Here is a 15272-nt window from a genome sequence, read left to right on the forward strand (position 1 = left end):
GATGCACTTATCTTCTCTATTCATGTTTACAGGTTGCTTAGGTATGGTACTTTCACTGACACCTCAGCAAGATGCAATTTACTAAGGAATAGAAAAGAATATGGTGCTGCCTTTCCTCAACATGAAACTTTACCAAAAGCCTGATGGTAAACTTAACGACATCACGCACAGAAAATCCACCATCACCGACAGGTATCTGCATTCCCCCTCCCATCATCACCCAGCGCAGAAGAATGCGCCCTGCATGTTTTAATCAAAAGATCACAGGATCGACAATGACGAACATCTGATGGCAAAACTACAAAACCTCAGGTCCATCTATAGAGACAATGGTAATGGAATGAAGCTAACAGATAAAACTATGTAGACAGAGGACGACAGTAATAGGAAAGAGCAGAAGGGAGTACAAAACATTGTTCTATAACCATAAGTACAAGGGTCACTGAGTGTGTGGGCTAAATTCTTCAACAAGCATGTGAGAAACCAATTTCATGAAGCACCGACAAAATAAAAGGTGTTCTTGGCTCAACAAAAGATGTAGTTGACAAGCTGAATACTGCAGGAGGTTATGAAATAGGCTATGAGTGTGTAGTAGTGTATGTCGGTGAGACAGGGTGACCAATTAGCAAACAAATATATAAATATGAAAGATACATTCATCTGAGACAGTGCATCAAGTCAGCAGTGGTGGAACACCAGGATGAGTGCAGGAAACTGATAATATTTTGAGAAGCTCGCATACTGGTGAAACACTACATTACCTGGAGGAGGAAGGTTAGAGAGACAATAGAAATAGCAAAGCAATCCACCAACATGAATAGAGAAGATCGGTACAGACATCTAGGATTTAGCTCCCAGCAGTGGCAGTGCTACATTGTAGTGTATCATACATTGTGATTGTAAATTTTACCATCCTGTAAATGAAAGACTTGGCGACAATAATATGTTTTGTACTACAAGAAATATTACTCAAGATATAAATGAACTTCACCGAAATAGCTGTAAGAGAACTAGACACTTCTTGTTTATCAGGGTTACTCCATGAACAGAATATTACCACCCATATTAATGCAATGCGAACTCACTTTTATCTGAAAGCTCTGATGAGTAGGTATATGTATCATGAGAAGTCTCTTTTGAGTGATAAAGAATTGTTGGCAGCTGCCACTACTGAGTTTTCGATTTACAGAAAATTAGATTAGCGTCAAACAAATTACAAAAAAAGATCGGATGGCATTGTTGGCTGGGAGGCCCCTTTCGGGGGACTTCGGCCGACATATTGCAAGTCCTTTTTAGTTGACGCCACTTTGGCGACTTTCGAGTCAATGATTATGAAAATGATGATGAAGGACACACAACACCCAGATCCCTGCCAGGAATCGAACCCAGGCCCCCTGTGTGCTGGTGGTAACGCTACAGCTATGCTATGAAGGCGGACACTGTCAGCATAATTTCATATATGACAAAGTGACTCCTGTTTCAAGAACATACTTTGATTAATGTTTGAAAGGTACATTATCATTTTATTAGGTAAAACTACAGATTCATCATTACAACAGCATACTAAAATGCACAGATTGTTCAGATCGATAGTTAATGGATGTAAAGTGAGAACCTGCATGCAAGGTCATGATTTCTTACAGGAAATAACATCAACTTTTCTGATGTTTTAATTGCTAAATAATTGGACAGCTATTATCCACTTTTCATCAAATATTCTGTAATTAAAAACATACAGATTCAATTCAGTCTAAGGAGATTGAACAAATTACTAATCTTTTAATTGTTACACTGTATTGTAATATAGTGCATTGTATTCTAGACAATGTGTTGTATTTTGTTTCACAGATAGGTTTTGTGGAGTCTGGTCTTTGCAGCAGAGCAGTCCAGTTCCATCACATCAGAATTTTGCATTGCTAGAGGACGGTGCACAGGCAAGTACAAATAAGAATCTTGTGATCTCGCTCACCTGCGCCTCTTTGATCATTTTTATTCTCTAATAGAAGAAGATACATAATTTTTCCATATTTCCACTATTTTCTGTGCAGAGTCTTCAGGAGTTGTGTTGGTACATAATTGGTGTTCATTCCTTCCCTGAAGTGCTTAAAATAAACATGTGTTAGTACTAGGAGAGTATCCAAATTAAGTATGATTATATGTTTTGTTAGTGAATTAATCTGTGGTGTGGTAAAGACATGTGCACAGTTAAAAAGGCAGCAAGACCAGAAATTAAAAGTTCACCCTGTCAGGGAAGTTCAGGAAGTAGTAGAACCAGCTGCATCAACTCCAAAAAAGTTTGAAGAGCATCAAGTAAAGTTTTTGAGCAAATTGAATGGGTGGGTGCAGGCTAAGGAACAAAGAATTATTCACTGTGTTAATAAACGTTTTAAAGAGGCAGCAGAAAATATTTTGGTTGATAATTTACCCCAACCTAATCAAATTAAACTAGATCTGCAAGATGTGAAAGACAAATTGGGATCTTACAGTGGTGGACAAAGATGGTCCAGTCCACTGAAACATTTATGCAAGACTTAGAAGAGGACCAGAGGCAATAAAAGACTGTCCAATAAAATTGCACAAAGAGGAGAGACAACAGACCTCAAGCCTCAGATTTGAATATGTTAATGCGTGTCTGCATATCAGAGGCATAATAACAACATATTTTCTCTGCACACTGTTCATTTGTCAATAATTCTTTATACTACTGTGCAAGAGAAAGTCCTAAAACATAGACAGTTTCAGCCATTCTCACCAGATGTGGAAACTGTAGACCCTGTCTATTTCATATGAGGATTTAGAAGAGCATTACCAGGATCCTGGATTGAAGCCCAAAAGATTAACTATGTGTGAGGCTATATCCAAGGAGATGGTGCATCATGAACTATGGACATAATGGACTCGTGTAAAACATATGAACAGTCTGAACAGGCATTCCTAGCCAAATATTGGTCTCATGGAAGCTATAAATGCCTGAGGAAGGAAGTATTCAATCTGGAGCCCTTCTCTTTCAAACCCGATGGGGTATAGCAATATTTTGAAAAATGTTTGAAAGAAGCAAGATACTGGTGTGAGTCTATTACTCAGAAGGATATACTTCAGATTCTAAAAGCAAAACTACCCGCTGCAATCCTTAAGAAACTATTACACGCTTTAAAAGACAGTTTGGAAGAATTTATGTCTGTACTTGACTCCATCTGTTTAATACAGGAGGACATAAAATTGTGAAAAGGACAAAGTAACTTTTGTGTACACGGTGTTACTTCACATAACACTTGCACAAATAACCAACAGGCACATGAAACAACTGCTAGTCGGCTGATGCAACACAATTACAATAATGGACAACACACGAGGGGCATTCAGTAAGTAATGCTACACATTTTTCCTGAAAGCAGCTTGGTTTTATTCACAATTCCAACACACCACACAATTCCCCAACTCTTTTGGCTAAAAAACCCTATTCTTCAACATAATTTCTATTCAATATGATGGCCTTACACCAACTTACTGGGAGAGCCTCTATGTACACATGGTACCCCTCAACTAGTCAACATCACAGCCAACATCTTGCTGCAACAATAATATCCCCATCAACCACATACTGCTTCCCACAAAAGTGCATCCCTCATTGAGCCAAACTGATGGAAGTTGGAAGGTGTGAGATGTCTGCTGTAGAGCAAATGAGGAATAACAGTGACCTCCTCTTGGGTGCACAGACTTGTGTGAGGTCTTGCATTGTTGTGAAGAAAGAGAAGTTTGTTTTCATTTTGTGGTGACAGACACACTGAAGTTATTTCTTAAATTTCCTGAGAGTAGCGAAATGCATTCCAAGTTAACCTTTGCACCAAGAGGGAGGACATCAAACAGAACAGAACCTTCACAGTCCCAGAAACTGTCACCATGACTTTACTGACTGAAGGTGTGACTTTGAAGTTTTACTTTGTAGGAGAAGCAGTGTGGCACCAGTCCATGGATTGGCATTTTGTTTCCAGTTCAAAGTGATGAACCCTCTGATGATGTTCATAAAAAAGTTGTCATGATCAGCCTCAAAAGGCGCAAGCAACTCTGTGCAGATGTTCCTTCCTTGTTCTTCATAGTCTTCCAACAGCTGCTGAGGAACCCAGTAGGCAAACAACTTTCAGTACCCCAACTGTTGGACGAGTATGTCAGCACTACCAACAGATGTCCAGCTGTGCAATGAGATGTTTGACTGTGATCTGTCAATCACCTTGAGTGAGAGTGTCCTCCTGTTCCAACACTGCAGAAGTCACAGCTGTGCACAGCTGGCTGCACACAGGAGACTGTACAGGTTTGTGAGATCTTGTTGGAATAGTGACAGATGTCTCACCCAACGACTCATTGTGCCTTTGTTTACTGCCAGTTCCACTTGGACACTCTGCAAGTGTCAATGAATATCTGCAATGCTCTTGTTTTCCACCAAAAGAAACACAGTGACATTATAGCCAACATTTTGAATGCTACATATAGCTTCATCACCAATCAGAACTTCATGAAACTATAAGGGCTGAATTGGGATTGTTCCATGATGTTCCACAACAAATTCCACATTTTTTCAACTGAAATTGGCCAATAGAAAAAAATGTGTTGCATTACTTATTGAACACTCCTCTTAATAACTAAAGATAAAATGGGAATGGTTGCAATCACTGTCCTAAACAAGGTAGGCAGAAGATCGGAAAGGGGATACAATCCAGGTTTTATTCCAGTGTGATCAGTCAGCTTATCATAATCAGTCACATCAGCTGCTACCTACAAATAATAATTGCTGAAAACAATCACCAGTAATGATGGAAGTCAAAGCTGTTCATTCTAATAATTATTATCTGTTAACCTAGACTCGACCTGATTGTGCCCAGAGATTGCTCATGGATTTCAATAGGGACTTTGAGCCTAGCATTCAGTTCTTTTGATATAATGATGGAGAGAACAGCTGGGAGGAACTCTGTGCAAATGTTAATGAATGTAAGAGAGAATGTCCCTCAGCACTGATATCAGCCATTCAGGCAACAGTGGAGGATACACCAGTTACAGTTGCACTAGATCCTAGAGCATTGGTGAATGTTGTATCAGGCAGCTTCATCCAGAAAATATCACAAAGGACCCAGTTACCCAGTTTTCTAGTTCAAAACTGTAAAATTATTGGAGCTATAGACATACAATCATAGCGTATAAGAATACAGACATATTGGAGAGTTGGAAAATGCAGCAATTAAATCCGCATACCTAGTGATAAATAAATTGGTAGTCAAATGTATTCTAGCCTCCCTCCATGAACCATGAACCTTGCTGTTGGTGGGGAGGCTTGCGTGCCTCAACAATACAGATAGCCGAACCGTAGGTGCAACCACAATGGAGGGGTATCTGTTGAGAGGCCAGACAAACGTGTGGTTCTGAAGAGGGGCAGCAGCCTTTTCAGTAGTTGCAGGGGCAACAGTCTGGATGATTGACTGATCTGGCCTTGTAACATTAATCAAAACGCCCTTGCTGTCATGGTATTGCGAACGGCTGAAAGCAAGGGGAAACTACAGCTGTAATTTTTCCCGAGGGCATGCAGCTTTACTGTATTGTTAAATGATGATGGCGTCCTCTTGGGTAAAATATTCTGGAGGTAAAATAGTCCCCCATTCGGATCTCCGGGTGGGGACTACTCAAGAGGACGTCGTTATCAGGAGAAAGAAAACTGGCATTCTACGGATCGGAGCGTGGAATGTCAGATCCCTTAATCGGGCAGGTACGTTAGAAAATTTAAAAAGGAAAATGGATAGGTTAAAGTTAGATATAGTGGGTATTAGTGAAGTTCGGTGGCAGGAGGAACAAGACTTCTGGTCAGGTGAATACAGGGTTATAAATACAAAATCAAATAGGGGTAATGCAGGAGTAGGTTTAATAATGAATAAAAAAAATAGGAGTGCGGGTAAGCCACTACAAACAGCACAGCAAACACATTATTGCGGCCAAGATAGACACGAAGCCCATGCCTACTACAGTAGTACAAGTTTACATGCCAACTAGCTCTGCAGATGACGAAGAAATTGAAGAAATTTATGATGAGATAAAAGAAATTATTCAGGTAGTGAAGGGAGATGAAAATTTAATAGTCATGGATGACTGGAATTCGACAGCAGGAAAAGCGAGAGAAGGAAACTTAGTAGGTGAGTATGGATTGGGGCTAAGAAATGAAAGAGGAAGCCGTCTGTTAGAATTTTGCACAGAGCATAACTTAATCATAGCTAACACTTGGTTCAAGAATCATAAAAGAAGGTTGTATACATGCAAGAATCCTGGAGATACTAAAAGGTATCAGATAGATTATATAACGGTAAGACAGAGACTCCTTTGTGAATTGATGAATGTGGAACAGTGTTAAATGAGCCATGTTCCAGCTTTGCCATGTTTTCCCTTGGAACCCTCACCCAAATGGGAAACTCCTTTGTTAATTAAAAGTCCACAGCAATACTATCCCATAAGCTGTAAACAAAGTGACTAGTGCAAATATTTTAAATCTTATTGATAAAGACATAGCATGCTATTATTGGTTACCCAATCCTGCATGAATTATTGTTGTACACAGCTACTTGAATTACATTCAGTAATAACACCTAACACAAAGTATGAACTTAAAGCTGACAAAAACCTTAACGACCACAAAATGTTAATTTATCAAAATTTCACTCATACGAGGGGCATTGTAATATATCATACACAGTGACTGCAAATTTTATAACTCAAGATATAAATGAACATCATTGAAATAGCTGCAAGAGATAATAGAGGCACTACCTGGCTAGCAGCATTACTCTGTGAATGGAACATCTACCCATGTTAATGCAATGTGCTTATGAGTACACACATTTATCACAACTAGCATCTTTTGTGTGAAAAGCATTGTTAGCAGCTGCCAATACTGATTGTTTTGATTCATGGAAGTTAGGTTACCATCAATGATGAAATATTGTCAGTAATTTCTTCAAATGTGACAATGTGTGCTCTTATTTCAAAGAATATTTCTTGGTTAGTGCTTGAAAGGTATATTATTATTTTATTTGGTAAAAATACATATTCAACGTTACAACAGCCTACTATGACATGTAGATAATCCAGATTGATTGTTAAGGGTGTATAGTGAAAACCTCATCCCAAAATCATAATTTCTTTTGGGAAATATTATCAACTTTTCTGATGTCTTAAGTGATTCATAACTTGACAGCTATCATCCACTTTTCATCAAACCTTCTGTAACTGCACACATAGCATTCTGCAACTGCATGTATACAGATTCTGTTCACTCTATGGAGATTAAATAATAGCTACAAAGTTCACTTGCAGCAGCATCGCTGAGCAAACTACCAGATTCTGAAGAGAGCTGCACAGCAAATTCCAGCAAACTTAATGCACTGTCACATAAATTTAAATAACATCATTAACTAATCATAACAGTGTGCTTTAAATATAAATGAATAATAATATCAAAGAATCTAAGACTCAAACTCAAACTGAACTTTAATTAAATCAATAAATCGAAAACAAATAGAACAATTAATTAATAAATGATTTTTTTTTTATATATTGTAATTTGATGACACTGTTCACAAAGCAACTGACGCAGGTGTGCAGGAGACCAGAATGGCCACAGGGATACAGAATATTGAAATGCCTCAGCCAGCAACAGGCAGCAAGTAAACAGCACTACATCGCAACTGCTGCTTGTTTTCTCATCCACCTATTTGTACCAATGACAAGAAATAATGCAAACACCAATAGAGCACATCTAACACCCACCCTCCTCATCCTCAATATCCTATCATGTTATAAAAACAGTTTCTTCCACTAGTACATAAGAAAGTTTTTCTCATTCAGCAGTCTAGCTCAACCCCGGAGGAAAGCCATTTGTAACAGTGGCTGAAATGTTGGAGAATTTTACATATCAACAATGCAATCACAAATTGTGAAGAATTTTACTGACAGTGACAAGGGCTGTGGAAACCTTTGCTTACATTTAACCAACCTAAAGGGAATCTATGGAAAAACCAAGCAGCTTGAATCACTGTGACTAAGAAGAGGTAAACTGTGAATGATCTCTTCTTATTGAAGAGATGCAACACCACTAGTGTAGCCCAAAAATTTTTATGGTTAATGTTCTACATAAAACTGATCGAGGTGAGGGATATCTGTATACAAGCCAGTAAAGCTTTGTTTTGGAAAAGCATTGACCACATTCACATTATGATACTGCAGTGCTTGTGTTATTCTGATTATGATGCAAAACTTCCTTTGGACAGGACAGATGTATTTGGAAGTCACTTGTGTAGTATCAGCAGATAAATACGATATTTTAATGCCTGTGTTATTCTGATTACAATCGAAGTTCCTTTGAATATGCATGCATGTCCAAAGGAACAGGTACTGCAGCGACTAGAGCCATTGTGAAATACATGAAATGAATTCACAATTGCAAATAAGGACAACCATCAGCTGTAGAATGGAATGACAGCAATAAATATTTGTGCCGGACTGGGACTCAGACTTGGATTTCCCACTTATTGCGAGCAGTCACCTTACTATTTAGCTATATGCGCACCTACCATTGTGTCCTGAATGCTGGCTCCAGTACTTTGTTATACCATTTTCAACTTACCACATGGAGAAGACGAGCTAGAGAACTTCCACCAACACCTGATCAACAGCACAGCAAAATAAAATGTACTTTGAAAATGTGGAAGTTTATCAAAAGCCTAATGGTAAACTTGCCCACAGAGTATCCAGAAAATCCACTTGCACGGACAAGTACCTACATTCCTCCTCCTACCACAATCCTATGCAGAAGAAATCCCCTCTGCACCAAATTGGCCCACAGGACTGGTCATGAAGAACATCTGAGGGCAGAGTTAAAAAAGCTCATGTCTGTCTCCAGAGCCAATGGTTATGGGATGAAGGTGATAGATAAAACTATGGTGACAAGGGAGAAGGTAATAGGAAAGAGCAAAAGGAAGTTCAAAACATTGGTCTATTACCATATGTAGAAGGGGTCACTGAATGTGTGGGCAAAATTCTCCATCGAGCAGGTTTCAAACCAATTTCCTGAAGCACCAACAAAATAAAAGATGTTACTGGCTCAAAAGATGCAATTGACAAGCTACATACTGATGGAGTCGATGAAATAGGCTACAAGTGTGGACTAGTGTATGTGAGTGATACAGGGTGAGGGATTAGCACATGGGTATCTGAATATGAAAGATACATTCATCTGAGACAGCACAAGCACACGAAGTTAGTGGTAGTGGAACATAAAGATGAGTGAAGGAACTGATAATATTTCAAGAGCCTTGTGTACTGGCTAAACAGCCACTTAGCTTAAGTAGGAAGATTGTAAAGGTGTTAGAAATAGCTGTGCAACCTGCCAAAATAAATACAGAAGATGGGTACAGACCTCTAGCATCCTGGCTGCCAGTATTAACAGCACTTCAGGATGACAGCATTCACAAAGCAACTCATACAGCCACACATGAGAACACAGTAGCCACAGGGACATGCGAGTACTGGCATGCCTCAGCTGGCAACAGGCAGCAAGTAAATAGTGCTACATCACGACTGTTGCCTGTTTTCTCATCCACCTATTTCCTCCAATGACAAGAAACAAAGAAAACACCAATAAAGCATGTCTAACACCTCTCCTTGTCATCCTCAATACCCTATCAGTTTACAAAACAGTTTCTACCACTAGTACATAACAATTGAACTTTTTCTTATGCAGCAGACTAGCTCAACCCCTAAGGAAGGTCACTTCAACAGTGACCGGAATGTTGATGAATTTCACATATTGATGATGCACTTACATACCTTGAAGAATTTTATTGACATCTGGGATAGTTCTATCAAGAGTGCATATGGAGTTATGCCTACTTTTGGCTTGTTCTTCACAATGTCACCCCAACAAAACCAGAAGGACATAGTGCAACAGAGAATTGTTCATTTTTTTCTTAATTCTACTGCCTTTCACAAAATGGATGTGAGCTTCATTATAAGTGGTTTATCTGACCATGACAGGAAAATGGCAGCAATAAGACATCCTCATCAACCAGGTTCAGACAAGAAAAGGAAAGTACAATTTCACAGAATAACACATGATAACTCATTTACTCTATTCAGAGAAAATTTATAGAATGAACAATGGGAAGCAATTAACCAAGGAAACACAGCAAATAACAAATTTATTTCTTACAGTGTTATGAACCCATTCTTCCTTTACAACATGTCATGAACAATTAAAGTGAAATCCAAAGGAAAGGGTGAGTAATGATTGGGATCAAAGTATTTTGTGTCAAGAGACACACCTTTATTTAAAGAAGAGAGCTAGCCTTAAGCAGGAGTTTAAGGGGTAAGCAGTAGTGCAAAATTCTTCACTGTCTCATTAAGAAAGGACAAACCATATCCTACTCACAAAGAAAAATCAAAATTCCTAGAACAAAATAAGGTAAACATTATTAGACATGAAATAAATAAACTCAATAGGGCAAATGAAATTCAGCTTCTTGATAATAGTAACAGTGAGAAAGATGATGTCATATTGATATCATTCAATTAATTCTTCTTAATAGTGGCTTAAAGTGAAGTAAGAAAAGAATGGGCCATGAAAAATAGATCCATAAGAGTTCCTCATAAAAGCACTGTATACTCCACCACCAGATGTCAGTTTTGCTGAATCAACTATTAGAACAATTACAAAAATCATTACATCATTGAAAAGTAGTAACTCTTCTGGCAATGATGCTACTTTGTCCAAATTACTAAAATCTCCTTACCCCACCCAGCCGCCACTCCCATCATGCACTGGTGCTGCAGCTCGCAGTGTGACCTCAGTTGCCTGAACCTGCAGTCATGCGTGTGAGATGCGTTTGTGTGTGTGTGTGTGTGTGTGTGTGTGTGTGTGTGTGTGGGTGGGTGGGTGGGTGGGTGGGTGGGTGTGTGTGTGTGGGTGTAGGTGTGTTTTCCTTCTAATTTTGATGAAGGCCTTACTGGCCAAAAGCTAAATTTGTGACAGTCTTTTTGTTGTGCCTATCTGCAAGTCAGTATCTCTGCTATATGGTGTGTAGCAACTCTCCTTTTCACAATATTGTTCTAATTAAAATGTATATTTCTTATGTAAATGACCCTATTCTCATGTAAAATTAGCTGGTGATATCAAAAAATGTCTGCCACCTACCTCATTGTAAGGTTCCTTCTTAATGACGAACATATTCACTGTGAAACAGCCAACAAAAATAACTGCCAATAAGAGAGTCATCATGTGTGATAAATGGAACACTCTCCTTTCTACAGCCTTGGCTCCAAAACCTATCTTCTGAAGTTGATTATTTCCATAAAGGCTAGACTAACTTTCCAACTAACTTGCCCACATCTGGGGGGATATTTGGTCAATGGTGCAAAGTGGGTGGGAGGGGGTTGTTACAGCATATTAAGTTTAGGAGTTCAAGGTACTTAGTACCTGATGGAGAGATCCAAATGGCCTCTGTGGCGTAGTAAACATTTACTTCTCTTAAGCCATACTGTGGAGCACAACTTGGTAATGCATGTCATCAAGACATACAGTTCCTCTGTGTCCTTTCATAGACTCAGCCAGTTTAGTGGAGCTCATGCATTGAACACATGCTTATTGATGAATAACATGTGAAACTATACTTGATATAGTTTTTTTTATCATTTTAAGTATTTCAATTGGCATAACTTGGAATTTAACCATGTGCAAGTAAGTACTGGCCAGGCATTCTCTCTCCCTGTAATTTTACAACTGTCTGAATTAATATGACAACTATGAAAGTGTTACTAAGAGTAAATAGATACACCAGTGAATACCTAAGATACTTGTTTTCTCACTGTGAAATGTAGGGGAGTAGAACAAGCAGAGTAAAACCGTTTGCCTTGATATTACTTCTAACTATACGGATTAGTTACCTAAAATGCCAAAGTTAATTTACAATCTGAATTTTTCTGGTTCTTGTTGTTAAAATTTAAATTGACATTTTCTTGGTTACTATAACATCAGTCATCTTTTTAGACACATGTTATTTATGGAAATATTCAATATTTAATATTTGTAAGATAATTTTGAATGCCCTATTAATTTAATGTAGCAGGCATGATTTGCCCTATTTTAAAGGCATCAGTTTCCTCTACAAAAAAGGAGTTAAACTCCTTTCATCATTTAGTAGTTGAGAATATGTTGCTATTCAAAAACATCAATTTTGTACGAAATGCAAGACCGCATAGTTTGTACAACATGCATCATCATCACTGGCAGCACCAGCAGCCAATTATCATGCACTGCTGGATACAGTACTCTTCCAGGCTTGTCCATACTTTACAATCTTCAGCTTTTAGTATCTAATTTTGTATTCCTTGTTTCTTTATGTCATCCATCCTTCTTCCATTAGATCTTCTTCTAGGTCTTTTCTTATCATGAGCAATCTAACACACAAACTCCTTCAAGCACCTGTCATCATTTTTGACTTACTATATGTCCAGTCCATCTTCAGTTTCATAATAGTTTCTATCAAGTCATCAACCCATGTCTTGAGTGTCCTTCAGCTTGTTGTTTTTATTTGTACTAAGTAACTGTACTAACTAACTGTTGCCATAAAATTGTCACTATCTTGTGATCAGTATACTGGTTGTACATTATTTTGATCACACTTTAATGGTCAGGCATATTGATTTACTGGTATACTGATATATTTGTTCTGTTCAGCTCCCCTTCCCAGCACCCACCACACTCAACATTTGCTGAAGTTTGTTGGTATTCAGAGCAAATAAAAAAATGTCATCTTGTAACTGAAGGTAGTATAGGTAAAACTGTTATATATATTCCTTCTTAATCCCAGTTTGATTATGTAAACAGCTCTTCCAAGGCTGCAGAAAATAGTATTGTTGAAATGGTGTCACCTTGCCTCGCTCCTTTCCCACTTCTGAATATTTCACTCTCTTTATGTAATGTAATAGTCTTCAAGAAGCTGATTTAAGTAGAGTACATTCTTTGGTTTTCTAGTGCAACCAGCATATATTTTATTCTGACTTTTATACATTCTATAAATCCGTACAAAGTACCTTCCATCTACAATTTGTTTAGCAACCTGTAGATGGTCCATTGTCCTACACTCACTTCTGGACCAGCTTGTCCTTTTCCTTTAATAATGTTTTTCTAGATAATGGATAAGGATTTTTGTAAATTTTACCATACATAACCCATCAAAAATCTGGTGTTACCAAGCTATAGCTCTATCTGGCCCCTGTCAGGACTTTTTTATGGCCTCTGTTCTTATAGTGTTACATGGCTGCAAGTGATATGCCTTCCCGTGTGGAATTGTTGGACAGTCTGTGTTAGTACACCAATAAATTAGAGAACTACATTCACAGTGTGGTCATGGGCATGTTCTAATATGATAGCTCCTTTCTGCCATTCTGTCTTGTCTTTATGTTAACCCCTCTTACTGCACTATGTCCATACAACTGACTGGCACAAACACACCACTTCACGGCCTAGATTTACATCAACATTCTAGTGTCTCATGACTACCTGATACCAGTTCTACAACATATACAGTGCTCCAAAATGACCAGTGTGCTCTTTTAAGGGGGTGACTAATACTCTGTCTAGCGAGTTTCTGCATTTTTGTATAAGAATGTTTCTGTTCTGATTGTTCGTGTTTTCAGTAATTTGCTGAAACAAGCCTTTATTTCCACCAGTCCAAGCACTAATAAACACATTTTAGTATTGCTATTAACATGTTCAATGTCATTGTGCAAGTCATCCAAGGACAAATAAATAATAATAACAATTCAGTTATAGTATACTATACCAATAGTACCTTTTGCTCGCATGTCAAAAGATGGATAAGAATCTTGTCCACATTCTGTGCAAATATATTCCACAGAATCTGATTTTGCATGCTGGTATGGTTTGTAGATGACTGGTTAATGCGTGTTTCTGGAATATGTAGAATATTGCGCAGCAGGAGTAAGCAATTATTGATGCTCTCACATTCACTTTCAGATAACTTTTCCTTCTGCAAATTGAAAACAACAGTTGTTTTTATTAATAGGGACTAATATAATGTGTTTCCTAAACAATAAATTACCTCTCATATCATAATAAGTTCTGTAGTACCTTCTCAAGTAATATTTTCATGAAGTCGATGACCGCCCTCGTACTTCGAGAATCCACAAATGCTTCCTTTCCTGATAAGAGTAACTGGTTTACCTCGGAAATTGTGAGGCGACCAGCATCCGTCTTTGATACTGAATCCACTGCAAATAAGCATTCTATTGGTGTTGTTGCGTTCACAAACACTCTGAAAACAAAAACATTAAAAACAATCACATGATAGTCTTATTTTCCATATAGTCATTCTGGAGAGGGAAGTGGGAGAGAAACCCAACAATCATTATATGGACACAAAGAGGATTTTTATTTACAAGTGGTGAATTTTTTATAAGCAGAGTTATTTTTTCATGTCTACATCTAATTAGTTGACAACTTGTGTACTGGACTTGAAGTGTCTGTTTATAACTGCACAATAATTTTACAATTACACATTAGACCATTACAACACTATACAGTGACAGCAATATTAGACAGTAAATACATTAATACATACAAAACTGCTGTAGGTCAGCTGTTGATAATGACTCATACAATGAATGTTACATAATCTTTGTTTAAATGCACCTCCAGGAGACCTTTTTACAACTACTAGAAGCTTATTAAATAATTTATGCCATGTTAGCTCATAGCTAATAATTAATTTTGACAGTCTATTATGTGATACATAAATATGGCTATTGTTTCTCAAATTTTCAAAGTGGATGCTTTCTCTGTGTTTACTCTGGGCAAATTCTTTGTATAAAATAAACTATAGTACTTGTGAAATGAAGGTTTATATTGCATTTTATATGAAGAACAAAATAATTTTTAAGTAAAAACAATTTGCTGCATTTTTCTCTCATTAAGCAAAAATCCATTCATTCCAAATCCATACAGTGCTTGAGCAATGGTATTATAAACACAGTTTTAGGTATTGAAGACAGGTCATTAATTAATAACAGTAACAAAAAAGGTCACAACACAGATCCACAGTGGACACATATCTTCATTTGTTATGAACTAGGTCTTTCTCTAGGAATACAGGCATATTGCTTACCATTCCTCAAATAAGATTTTGAAATTTTCATGTGCCATTAAATTCAAATTTTTTTAGGAG

The 15272-nt window shown here is 37.7% G+C and overlaps 1 protein-coding gene across 2 annotated transcripts in view; it reads right to left on the reverse strand.

The window, feature by feature from the left end:
• LOC126162191 (protein timeless) overlaps positions 1 to 15272 on the reverse strand; it is a 408622-nt gene that overhangs the window by 185673 nt on the left and 207677 nt on the right. For both annotated transcript variants that reach the window (XM_049918518.1, XM_049918519.1), the window contains 2 exons: positions 14180 to 14363; positions 13881 to 14078 (listed from right to left, as the gene is read on the reverse strand). In XM_049918518.1, coding sequence (XP_049774475.1) covers positions 13881 to 14078; positions 14180 to 14363 — 382 coding nt within the window. The remainder of the gene's footprint in view (positions 1 to 13880; positions 14079 to 14179; positions 14364 to 15272) is intronic.

The sequence above is a fragment of the Schistocerca cancellata genome, chromosome 2, assembly GCF_023864275.1.
Source record: "Schistocerca cancellata isolate TAMUIC-IGC-003103 chromosome 2, iqSchCanc2.1, whole genome shotgun sequence".
NCBI lineage: Eukaryota > Metazoa > Arthropoda > Insecta > Orthoptera > Acrididae > Schistocerca > Schistocerca cancellata.